Source organism: Neovison vison, chromosome 5, assembly GCF_020171115.1.
Source record: "Neovison vison isolate M4711 chromosome 5, ASM_NN_V1, whole genome shotgun sequence".
In the NCBI taxonomy this organism is placed as follows: domain Eukaryota; kingdom Metazoa; phylum Chordata; class Mammalia; order Carnivora; family Mustelidae; genus Neogale; species Neogale vison.
This window is the reverse complement of record NC_058095.1, coordinates 152,535,507-152,548,185: the sequence shown is the minus strand read 5'-3', so window position 1 is coordinate 152,548,185 and position 12,679 is coordinate 152,535,507. Positions and strand designations below refer to the sequence as shown.

At 49.5% G+C, this 12,679-nt stretch overlaps 1 protein-coding gene across 1 annotated transcript in view; it reads right to left on the bottom strand.

The window, feature by feature from the left end:
• Positions 1–3,827: 3,827 nt before the first annotated feature.
• DNAJC3 (DnaJ heat shock protein family (Hsp40) member C3) overlaps positions 3,828–12,679 on the bottom strand; it is a 61,082-nt gene continuing 52,230 nt past the window's right edge. The window contains exons 10-12 of the mRNA XM_044249973.1: positions 9,950–10,082; positions 9,019–9,167; positions 3,828–7,525 (exon numbers count right to left, since the gene is read on the bottom strand). Coding sequence (XP_044105908.1) covers positions 7,368–7,525; positions 9,019–9,167; positions 9,950–10,082 — 440 coding nt within the window. The 3' untranslated portion in view covers positions 3,828–7,367. The remainder of the gene's footprint in view (positions 7,526–9,018; positions 9,168–9,949; positions 10,083–12,679) is intronic.

Sequence of the window (12,679 nt, the reverse complement as noted above, 5' to 3'; positions counted from 1 at the left end):
GTGATCAAAAGGAGTGTTCCAGGTGTGGCCTCCCTGCGGAACCAGAGGATTCCTGTGAGCTCCAGGGACCCTGAGGGAGGCTGTGGAAGGCCGGAGGGTGACGCGGCCCGGGCTGGCCGGCTCCACGGTGCCGTCGGACTCCCACAACTCCGGGCGTGGTGAGAGGTCAGCGGCTCTTCTCGTGTCGCCCAGCTGACCGAGGTGCGCTCTGGGGTTTAGGGCAGAAGCCCCACCTGATGGTAAGATGGCGCTTTGCTTTCCTTGATTGTCAGCTGATTTTCCCTTCCATGAGACTCTCGTCGGGGGGCAGGATGGGCTAGACGAAGGCGCCCGTCCCCATGCCCGTGACTGCCATCCCCGGTGGGCCAGACTTCGTATTTCACGGAGCATGAGCTAAAACTGCAGAATACTGTGAACGGTCTTGATGCCCCCCTTCGGGTTTGTATGTTGTGATTTGAAGGGCACAGTGTCCGTGTCTCATTTCCAGGTGAGAGAGCTGGTGGCTAAAAATCCAGATCGAGGGGGTGCCCAGCTGGCCGTCGGTAGAGCCTGTGACTCTTGGTCTCAGGGTTGAGTTCCAGCCCTGTGTTGGGTGTGGAGCCCACCTAAAAAGAATAAATTTTTAAAGTTCTAAAAATCATTTATTAATAAGATGCTTCTTTATAGGGAGATTCTTTTATAAAATGGCTCACTTTTAAATTTGTGTGTTAAGTGCACATAGACTGCTGTGCGATACAAAAGTCCGCCCTTGTCAGGGACCCAGGATGCGCACTGCAGCCCTCACAGAGAAAGCCACCAGCTGCACTGAGCTGAAGCACTGAGACGTAGCCTGGGGGTGTTTGTGGCTGTTCTGGATCAGGTGCAGGCCCCCTAGTATGCGCTAACGAACTTCAAATCCTGAAAGAAAAAAACTTTCCGTGAGAAGTTATAATCCACTTAGGTCTCCCTGTCCTTAAAGGAAATGGTCAAATTGATTCAAGAAGTAGGAGATTTTGAGCTTATCATGGAAAGACCTATAAGCTTTAGGCATCAAGTAACCCAAACTACGAGACTGAAGACCATCCAGTCTTTGTACCACTCAGAAACTTATGTTCAAAAGGTTAGATTTTAAAAGTAGCCATCCTTTGGCTCCCAGTACCCAGTTCAGAGGACAGTGGAGCAGAGTGAGAGAGAGAGAGAGAAGAGAGAGAGAGAGAGAGAAAACCTCCGGAAAACACATGGGCCATCTCAGCCGGGAGTGACCGATAAAATCAGGCTTTTCTTTAATGGGAGAAATGTGGTCTGACACAAGTGGGAGCAAGCTCCTGACTCCGGCCCCCTGGGAAGCGGCCCGTCCGCTGCCCCTGCCCCAGAAGGGGCTTTTGTAGGTAGACGCTGGTTAGTATCCTTCAGTGACTGAAGTGTGGCTAAGACCATTTTCTTCTTTGCTGCTGTATCTCAAAGAAGTTAGTGACATTTAGGGGGAGAGAAGAAAATTAATGACATTTTAACTTTCCGCTAGAACAAGTAGGACTATTCACCAAAGGACCCGACGGGTCTCAGCCCCAGGGATAAAGGGTGCCGAGGAGTCGGGCTCAGTATCCCGAAGTGTAAGCTACTGTCCAACCCGTCTGCCTGCTTCTCTCACTTGACTTGGAAGAGTGGAGGCAGTCCCTTCACTTCCAAAGAGCCGGTGGGTTTGTTAAAATCTTACTTTCGGTGGCAGCGAGGGAGGGGCGGCAGGAAGACCCAAGGCCTTGAGGGCCCGGGCTCCGCTTAGAGGCAACTCTGTGGCCCAGCGGTGCGTGGTCCTGGTATGGCCAGGCTGCCACAGCCCTGGAGTCTGGAGGGTTCCTGGAAATGGGACAGCAGCTCCCGGCTTGTGGCGGGTTATAAAGCTCAAATCTTTCTGAGCTTCTGTTCCCTGGGACATTCCAGAGTGGAACCTCGTAACTTAAAAGGTACTGTTAACAACATTGTCCAAAGATTCCAAATTTGGGAAATAATGTTCCCTACAGTTCTTAATTACTTGAATTTGAAAAGCTTCTTTGATCTCATGGACATGCCCAACTATATCCGGCTTGTTTCCTACCTGCTATGATTTCACTTTAAAATGTAAAGGTTTTAATTAGAATTGAGGGAATAAAAATTACTCAAATTTTAAAAGACTGGTTCAAAACGAAAACATTTGAAAGACAGAGATCTACCTCATGTTTAATTTAAAACTGGGGGAGAAGGCGGAGAAGGAGTCACAGGGCACCACCCCTGCTGAGGAAGGGGAGTTGTGGGGTGAGCGTTAATCCGCGCAGTGGACAATCTAGTCTAGGGGAGCAGACGCCTTCCCATCCGCAAGTTAACGCTCCCCCTGGCAGAGCCTTTTCCGCTGTCTTCCCTCCGTCCGCAGCTGCCAGCAAATGTTTGTCTCTAAAAGGCTTCATCCGAGGAAGGCCGAAATAGAAGTCCCCAGAACCTGGACCAGTCCAGTGACTATTTAAGTACCTACCGTGTGTCCTTTTGAAGTCACCAGACCAGAGTAAGTGGCATTCAGTAAATATCCGAATAAAAATGTTACGAAGGGCAAGTGTCAGGAAGGGACATCAGGGACGAAACTTAGGGAGAAGCACGCCAGCCAGGAGGAGGAGGAGGAGGGCTGGGGGTTGGGGGAGGCCCAGGGTCACGCAGGGGAGTTTGTAGGCCCCATGAAGGGCTTTGGGGCTCCGGTCCTAAAGCGCGGTGGCGGGCTTTGGCCTCCATGGACACTTAATGCAGAAGTGCTCCCTGAGGTCTGTCCGCCTGCAGGGTTTCCTGACGTCCTGTTCATCGTGTCCTACAGCCGTCTGTCGGGCAAGCGCGCTCAGATGCCGGGGGGTGTGGGACTCGGGTCTGGGACTCGTACCGCTGTTCTCCGCCGTGCGATGGGCCGCCGGAGATGCAGTCGGCCTGACGTAGAGGCCTCGCCCCCCCCCCCCGCCGCCCCATGTCAGCGCAGCAGAGTGCATCTGGGAGGAGGAAGACGTGCTATTTTGTCTGCACCAAAACTGTACAATTTCCACTTTCGTGAGGTCTTAGGAACTTGAGATAATAAAAGGCATTAAGCCACAGGAAACAAAACACTGCCACGGGTGACAGGGAGAGTTAATAAAACCCTAAGAAAAACTTCCCATGGTGAAATGTCGCTTAGGAGAGCTATCCTTTGCTGTCCAGAGTCCTGAGGATCTGGGAAGAGAAAATGGAGCTGCCCTTCCTCTCCCTTTTGGCAGCCCTCATGCCTGGGGGATTTTCATAGGAATTTCGAAACAGTGCACTTTCTGAGAAGGTTCTAACTAAGTGTTCTGGGCCTTTAGTTTTAGGGTGTGCGGAACACTTGAGAAGAAAGTTGCTTGGGTCTGTAGTTAGAAATCTGGGATGGGGCGCCTGGCTGGCTCAGTCAGTAGAGTATATGACACTCGATCTCAAGGTTGTGAGTTCAAGCCCCATGTTGGGTGTAGAGATTACTTAGAAAGAAATAAAGAACTCTGAGATCAGTAGTATTCCCCTCACCCCCCATGCAAACCTCTTTGAAGACTTTTACAGAAATATACAAATTATGGTATAAAACCCAAAGGCTTCAAACAAAGCCAATTTAAATATTGGATTTTAATGGTATTGAAACCAAAGAACTGTCCACTTAAAAGTCCTACCTATCCTAGGACCTTGGGGTCAAGAGGTTTTAACCATTTCTTTTTGTGCTCAGACCTTCCTTCAGCTCCACACACACGAGCCGCCCTCCCGTCACCCCAGCTCCGGACCACAGGCAAAGCAAAGTTGGAAGGTAGACTTCTCATGAATCGAAAGCAAGAAAATACTGATTTGACCATAAATATTTTTATTAAATGTGAAAATACACAGGCATAAAAATAGTACCCATATTTGCAGACATATCTGAGACCCATTTCAATTAATTTTCTCTATTAAAACACTAAATTGAGATGGATTAGTCTTGTCTCATTCAGAACCAGCAAGAGCCTTATAGTAGGAGTAGTAGTTTAACTTCTCAAACATCTCCACGTTTTCTTCCTCCACACTCTGCTTTCCACTGCAGGCAAGAGGCCACCGCAGACCAGTGCAAAAACCTGTCACTATACGTAAAGCCACGCAGTGGCTAACTGTACTCTTAAATCATTCAGCAAATGAGATCATCCATTTAAAAAAAAAATCCACCTATTAATATCATTTGCAATTGCAGAACAGACTCTGCTACTAACAAAAGGAATCATCTGATTTAGAATAAGGATATTACTTGCCGACAAATTAGCATTTGCCTTCCTCCTTCCTTTATAAGTACGGGAAAGTCACTACATTCAATTAAGTTGCATGGAGTTCGCGAGGTCACAGCACGGTTGGCACTCAGAGCTTTCCAGAGCTTTCGCGAGGCCCTCGCCAGCGCCCTGTGCTCCAACCCAGCCTGACTGAGGAAGCATTTTTAACTTAAGCATCTTACGCATTTTTTTTTTCATGGCAAATGCCACAACTTCTGACTGTTTTCATGCCTTTGAAGTGAAATTTTCCATTTTCCACCATGAATAGGAAATGCTGCCAATTTCAAATTGTAATTCCATTAACTTTTTTCCTACTTGGTTATTTTCCCCTTTAAAAAAAAAAATATATGGGTAGTTTTTACATTCCATTATCAGAGTCCAAAAAAGTTGTTTTCATACTGATTAAAGATACATTTTTAATACTGACCAAAGAGAAAGATGTTTTAAAGTTAGCATTCCGTCCCTCCAGTTCACAGTAGTAAACTATTACAGTTGTTTTCGTTTTCAAGTTTTCATTTATCCATGCCAAGAAAGCAGAGTTTCAAAAATGGGCAATAAATTTATTCTCCTTTTAGAACCTTCTCGTGTTTCTAGGCTGATGTGTTTAATACTTGCTGCTGTGGGAAATATCCACAATGTCCAGACAAGTGATACTCCATTTCAGAAGCTTTCCAAAAAGCAAGGAAGGAGTTTAAGAAAGGAATCTCCTACAGCTAAGGCTAGGTACCCCTGTGATTTTACTTTTCCAGAAAGAGCCATTTACCGGGCAGCTGCAGTCCCCAGAAACAAGAGCCAGGAGACTGGCAAGTGGAAGGAACCCCAAAGCAAGTCAAATGCCTGTCCGTCCCGTGCGGTCCGTCGCTGGACGAGCTCTCCCAGCAGGCCGGCGGGACAAAGGCCTGGCCCTCCGCACCCGGAGCCTCTCTCAGGGCCGGGGCGCGGCAGGGCCGCACTTCCAGGCCGACACTGTCCTCAAGTCTCTCTGTGGGGCCGGCACTTGGCACAGAGCCCCTTTCTGCACTGCAGACCAGGGAGTAACAGCACATTTCGGTTACGGTGACTAATCGGAGTCTGTGGTAAGATTTCAGGAATGGGAACTACAGGTTTATTACCGGTGTGGACAAAGTCACGCCAGCAGCCGTCTGGGCAGCGCCTGACGGTGAGCGACGGAACCAGCACGGGGACGCAGCTGCCACCAGCCAGCCCTCCACTGTCCTGACTCCCTCGGGCTCCTTGGGGTGACTCCTCATCCTCTTCTCTGAATGGAAAGGCAAGTGATTTCATATTACTGTTCTGATTCTGTGTGAAAATCCGTACTTTAAAAGTAGGTAGAGGCCATTGCTAGACTGCAAAACGGTCCCAGTGACCTCAGGTGCCAAAGAACCAGGCTGGCGCACAACAGTGCTGATGTGATGGAGTCACGAGATCGCCAGGATGAAAGAAACAAAGCGAATCTCCCTCAGAGATCCTTTCAGCACTGGCTTGAATTTTGAGACCTTAAAACAAAAGGAAAGCTGCAAACTATTCACTAATTTTCAAAATGCATTAAGTTTATTGGTACGAAACAGACTTCTAAATAGGATGCGGAAAGCACACAGGCGTTTTGCTCAGTTCAACTATGTGACTTTTTTCCATCCGTTTAGAGAAATTTCTCCACATGTATTTCAGGATCACCGTGGAAGGAAAGGCTCTGTGCTTAGCTGCTGTGGCCAGGACCCCTCCCGCCACGGAAATTAAAATGCTTGATTTCAGAAAAACAATATATTAGACCCATACTCATCAGAATGCTCTGAGGCCGAAACAAGAAAACCTTTCCAGAATGAAAGTAGTAATTCTTGACTAAAGTAATTCTCGTAGAGTTTAAATGCAGCATCAGTAGTTCTGTAAATATTTAATGTTCTTGATTAAAGTTAACACTCAGTTTTTAGGGAAAAAAATTATCCAGTATCCAAAGACTGAATAAGTTCGCCTCTTAAAAGGTAAGAAGGGATCTCCGGAAGAGATGGTGGCAATGCAGCCAGAGCGACTACATTCGTAAACGGGTATTTTTGTCTAGGGACAACCACAGAGGCATCGGGGGCGGGTCGGGGGCGGGTCTCCTGTCTAAGCCCGGCCTCCGACAGCCCGGGATTGGGGGGGGACACGACCGCAGTGCGGGAGGGTCGGCCAGGACCGGGAGAGGCCGCCCCGCCGCCGTTATTAAAAGCGGGGAGCATGGCGTTTTCTGTCCCCTGAGCAACTTTCCATTTCTAAGGCAGCCCTGTCGCAGGCAGGGCTGCGGAGCTCACCACTTCGGTTGGAGCACTTCACTCCGCACCGCGAGCCTACTTCAAGTGACACCACCGCTCTCCGATCTGGACCTACGTCAGGCCTGACTTCTCTTTGGTCTCACGCGAACAGAAGAGCCCAGATGAGTTTACGGCGCATTCTGCGTCCGCGGTCTTCGAGCTCTCCCGCAGGCGCCCGACACAGAGACGCGCCGCACGTCCATCCGGAGTCTACACCCGCAGCGCCACTGCCACCTGGCAGCAGGTTCCTCGCAGGCTCCGTCCCTCCTCCTGCGGCCGCCGCGCTCAGGCCGGCGGAGATGGAAACGCGTGTGGCCGCGGAGGCGCTGCCACTTCACGGGTGTTTGCGAGCGACTGCGCGACCGGAAGCTAAGCGAAGGCGTCCCTAAGAACGTACGACTCGAAACGTTGGCATTCTCTGCGCGAACCCTAAAACACCAGCTCGGGGCTCCGCACCCACGTCGGCTCTGCCGTCCTCTGCCCGGCGGCTCCCGCGCGGCCCTGCCGAGGCCCCGCCACAGGCGCGCCCACCGCAGACCCTTCCAGACCCTTCCAGACCCTCCGCCGTTCTCAGGGGCTGCTCTGCCTGACGCAGAACCGGCCTCCGCCTCCCTGCCTCCGAGCACCCACCAGCCTCCGGCCTAAAATGGATAAAACGGTCTTTCCTAGTAAAACAACTCTTTGGTCATGGACAAATTAAAAGATTTGAAATTTTTTTTTTTTTCATTAGGATCCTGGAACAAGGTTTCTTTGTGTTTAATCTTTAAAAAAATTAAGGAAGAGGAGCAGAAAAACAGCTGGTTTAATTGAAGTGGAATTTGAATCTAAAAGGTCCGCCTGAGCTGAAGGGATTGAAGCCCTGCCATGAGTTCCAGCTCCTGTGGAAAGGGTTGCCGCCGCCTCCTTGCTGGCTCTCCGCGTCCAGCGGGTCTTCCCCGTCGTCGAACTTCTTCCTCATTTCTAGGAAAGAAAGGCGCGCATCAGAACGCAGGTGTCGGTTACGACTGGGCTGGGGAGCCTCCCGACTCTCCCCTCAGCACCAGGGGCCGGGCCCGACACACGTCCGGGCTCTCCCATCCCCAGGCGGCTCCCGGCCGTGCTCTCGGGAGAAAGCCTAGACGAGGCCCGTCCCGGAGAAGGGGCGACGTTCGGGGCTGGCAGCGCCGAGTCCCTGAGATTCGGGCCCCCGGAATCTTCTCGCCTCACAAGCATCTACCCAGGGAAAACATGCTCTGGGGAAAAAAAAGGAACTGCGGAGGAGGAGAGCTCCACAAGTCCCACGCTTGGCATCAAAGAGCCATGTCGCCATCCGGCCCCAGCCACGCAGTCCCAACCCCGCAAGCGTCTGACTGGCTTCCTGGGCCTCGGTCTTGGATCCGAGCAGGGGGGTTCCCGGGCACCGCTCAGGAGGCCGCCTGCGCGGCAGGCCCCGGCAGTCCCGAGGAAGGTCCCTGATGAGACCGAGACTAAAGCTGACGAAGGGGCCAGAGGAACGCTGCGGCGGGGGCAGGAGGGCAGCCTAGCATCCTCCGAGACCTAGAGAACGATTTCCTCCCTGAAGCAGGAACAGGGGCTGAGAAAAAGTGACAACACCAAAGAACTCGTAGCGACTGCAAGGGCGGTTCCTGAAGCTGCTGTGACCGTCCGTCCCCCGTGCTCGGTGCGAGCTCAGGGGACAGACGGAGGATGGCGGGGACAAGCCTCTGCTGAGCGCGCGAGCGGACCATCCCGCCGGACTCCGGAAGGGCGTCTGCCTCCCTTGTGGGGTACGCAGGAGAGCAGAGGCCCACAGAGCTTCCATTCCACGGCTTAGGCAGATGTTCAAAAAAGATCTGCCAAATGGGTATAAGGTGTGGTTTCCTTCTATTTCTGGTGAATCTGTCTAGCTCAAGTCCAGCTCCTGCTGACACCGAAGACAGACAAAAGGAGGAGTTACTAGCTTCCGTTCAATTCCCCCGGAAATACCTAATTTCTCTGCCTTCTCGCTCATTCTCCAGGCCCTGTCAGCGCACGGCAACAGCATTTCCAGCAACCAGGAAAGCTAACCAACACCGGACTTGGGGCAAGATTCCCGGGGAACAGAGAGGACAGGCAGCCCGCGCCCGGGCTGGGGGTACGTTCCGGCCTGGCATCCCGGCTCCCTACTCAAGCGCCTCCAGGTTCCCGAGGAAGAATTCGTCATCATCGGTCTGGGGAGGTGGATGGAACCTAGAACCTCCCCTCGCTGTGGGGCTTTCCTGTCGCAGGCGGGAGAGCGGAGACTCGGCTCTGGTCACTTGTGCAGGAAGGGGGGCGTCAAACCCCCCGCTTCCGCGTCTGCCGCCCCCCCACCGCGCGGGGCCCAGGAGGGCCGGAGTGTGGCGGGGGCGGGCCTGGGGCCGGACTCGCGGAGCTGCGAGGCGGGGGAGCTGGTAAGTCACCCGGCGGCCTCGGCCGCCCCCAGAGACCCGTACCTGGATCTGAGAGAACTTCTTTAGCAGCCGCTATGTCGATGAACTTCTTCTCCGCTTTTTTCTTTTCTTCCTCATTCTGGAAGTTATCTGGGTGCCACTGCAGAGCTAATTTTCGGTATGCTTTAATGATTTCTTGCTTTTTGGCGTTTCTGAGCAGTATTAAGATTAACGCTCATTAGTCAAGAAGTGCCACCTCACCGCCCCGGAAACTCAGACAGTCACGATCCCGCGGGCAGCCCCGCGGCCTGCTCTTCCCGTCGGCGCCAGTGTGGCCACGGCCGCGCGCCTAACGTGCGCTTCTGGGGGATCATTAAAGCTGCTTCAGAATTTCAATGGGAAGAAATTACTTTTGATCTTTGCAATTTTCCCTCTTAAAAAAAAAAATCAGACCCATTTTTAAACTTTCTGAATTTCCGACCCACCTGATAACAATTCCTGGCATTAAGAACTAACTGTGACTCTGAACCACACTCCTGTTTTGCTTCTGGTTTCCTTCGTTCTGGTCAGACCTTTGATTGAAAGGCTGACGGTTCCCTTGCTCAGAGAAGATGGATCTTGTATCACTTACCTAGCTTTTGTCTCTCCCTGCGTGTATTAATTCTCGAAGTGCCACTTTATTCTTAGGCCTGAAGAAGTTTGCTTTTCCCCCTCCTGTCCCCCCAAAAGAAAGCTCACTCCTCTTCACCCTTCCCCAAAAATCTAGGCTAGGGCCTACTCATGCTACAGCATCCTCCCTCTGTCGCCAACTACTAAGTCCCCCAGCCCTGCAGTGCTCGTCTCTTTAAAGAAATCTACCTGTAACGAAATAGCTGTCTGATGGTTATGATGTGAAAGATGGTTAGGTTTAATCCAGGACCGAAATTACATAAAGTAAGGAACTCAATCAGAGGAGGAAAAAAGAAAATAACAATGTAAATTTTAAATAACTCACCTTTTTACTCCCAAGATTTTATAATAATCTCGTTTCTGTGACTGTTTCAATAGCCTCTGTGCCTTCTCTAGACCTTCCCGAATCTGCTGGTCATTTTCATTGTGTTCCTGTGCAGTTTCGTAGTCCTGAATAGCTGTCATGAGGTTTAAGAGAACACTGTTAAAGGAACCGGAACTTACAACCTCTACTTATCCTGTCAGGCTGATCTCGCCATTACTGCTAAGAGCCTAAGAGATGGTGACGATTTTGTTAGGCAACTTATAAAAGGCATAATTAAGGCCGAATTTAGGTAGCTTTTTCCTCCCATTCAATAAAACTCACTGTTGTTTACTCGCCCACCTTCCCTCTGGCACAGCTTCATATCCATACTTGACACAAGGCAGCCTTTCCATCACTGTGACTGAACTGATCATTACACAGGAAAATAAGACCGTGGCAAAGGAAATCTGCACCATCAGCTACAGGTCCACAATTCAGAAGAATCAGAGGCTTAGAAAGGGAGCAAGGAGAAGCACCAGCAATCAGAATGTCTAAGTCCTAGGGATTTCAACAGGAACTATTACAAACCTGCTGTTTTTAAGCTACTGGTCAAAGCAGAGGACACTGTCCTGGTGTGGGACGTCTGGTAACAATCCACATCACAGTTTTTGCCTTATTTTAGAATACCTGAGTATCTAGAACACAAGGCATCAGGAGATCTAAGTCACGTAGAAAAGCGTCAACATAGCAAGCCTGAGACTGTTCTCCTTCAAACGGCCCGCTGGCAAGGTCGGTCCTGGCTGGCATCTCAGAAGATAGCCTTCAGGAGCGCTCCCACCATCTCCTGGTAAGAATGGCTCACCAGGCCTCAGTGTTTGTGCAGATCATGTCGTTTATGTGAAACATCGTCTTTCCTTCTGGGAATGTGGGTGCTGGCACGGCAGGAGGTGCCCGGCTGACTGACCCCTCGTGAATGTCCCGCGCACCGGCACTCCAGCGAGCTTCCCCGGCAGACAGCACCTTGCACGTCTGGAGGAACTGCAGCTCGTCCTATCATTTCAAAGAGAAAGACTCTTGGAATCCTCTACTGCTTTTCTCTGGAGTTTCTGCCATGTGTCTTTTCCCTTTCCTGATGTTACTCTGTGTCCTTTCAGTAGAATAAATCTCAGCCTGAGTCCCACTGTGTGCTGAGTCCCACGTGTGCTACTAAGTCCCCAAATCTGGGAGTGGTCTTGAGGAGCAGACATCCGAATAAGGGACTGTTAGGTCCGAATTCTAGTTTCTGTGTGAGTGCATTTCACTATAGGGAAAACATCTCTCTGGATAACATGTCTGAGGATTCGTACTGGCCACGGCTCATCGTGGCAGGGATTCAGGAAGGCACAGGGTCCTCCTGACAAACTGCCAGAAGGTCAATAGCGGCCTAATACCACGTCACAATGCCTAGTCCTTCCCCTCACTTTATCTCACCACACAGACATCTGCTGTTTCCCAGGATCACAAGAACAAGGATGAGTACAGGACAATAAGATATTTTGAGAGAGCCCACCTTCACATAACTTTTATTACAGTATATTATAATCATTCTAGTACTATTAATCTCTTACTATGCCTAATTTATAAGTTAAACTTTATCATGGGTATATATGGGTAAGAAAAAAACAGCATATTTCGGGCTGGATGGGATCTGCAGTTTTAGGCATCCACTGGGGGTCTTGAAAGGTATCCCCCGCAGATTAAGGGAGAATGACTGAAATTTGCCTGAACTACAGAGAAAAATGAACCAATACTACCTCTGGTCCATGGCTGGGGGCGTGGGGAGGGGGAGTGACACACATTTCAAGCTTTTATTCTAAGTCCTGCCTCAATGCATTAATATTAAAAATATGAAACATTACTACAGCCCCCCAACTCACAGTGACATCATAAAATACCTTTCCAATTTAGTACACAAAACTGTCATAGTAGTGAGGTTTAAATTAACAACTACTACCCATAGCACTCAGTATCGCAAGCTAGTAAGGAAACGTACTTTGAAGGAATTCGATACAAGAGGGAAATGTTTCAATACATGCAATTTTGCTATTTATGCAAACTCTACATTTAAAACATATTTTCATTCTTAAATGTTCAGAGTATCTCCTCCAAAGCAGGCTTTTATAGCCTATCCTTTTATTAAAACTTAAGGTGGACACATTTCTCCCAATCCAGAAAAAATATAAGGTGGTTTCCTACATTCACATCATTACAGGTAGGTAATTTAATTAGAAACTTAGTATGGGTGATGTTAAAACTTCCCATAGACATAAATGAGATAGATCATTTTTAATTATATTTTCTCAGATTCTACCCTCCAAGGAGTCATCTTTAAAGAAAAAGTAAGTAACATCCAATTATGTTTCTCCTATACTGTAATTAAGCAAGCACACAAAGTAGAATAAGTTAGAAATATTAAGACCCTGAAAAAAAAATCTATTACATATTAGCCAATTCATTTTCTATCCTCTGAACCTAAAAAAAACTTCCCAAATCCTTTTTCTTCCATATTCCCCCACTCAGCTCTTCCTAAGAACAGTGCAAACAAGGAAGCACAGGAGCGCGCCTCCCTTCCATCCCACTCCCCCACGGAAAGGACAAGATGATGATGGAACCGTGGCAGCACTAAAAACCGACCAGAAATTTTCCTAAATTTCTGAAAGAGAGGATGCAAATGGGATATTAATAATTAATGAACCTAAGTAGAGAAAACCA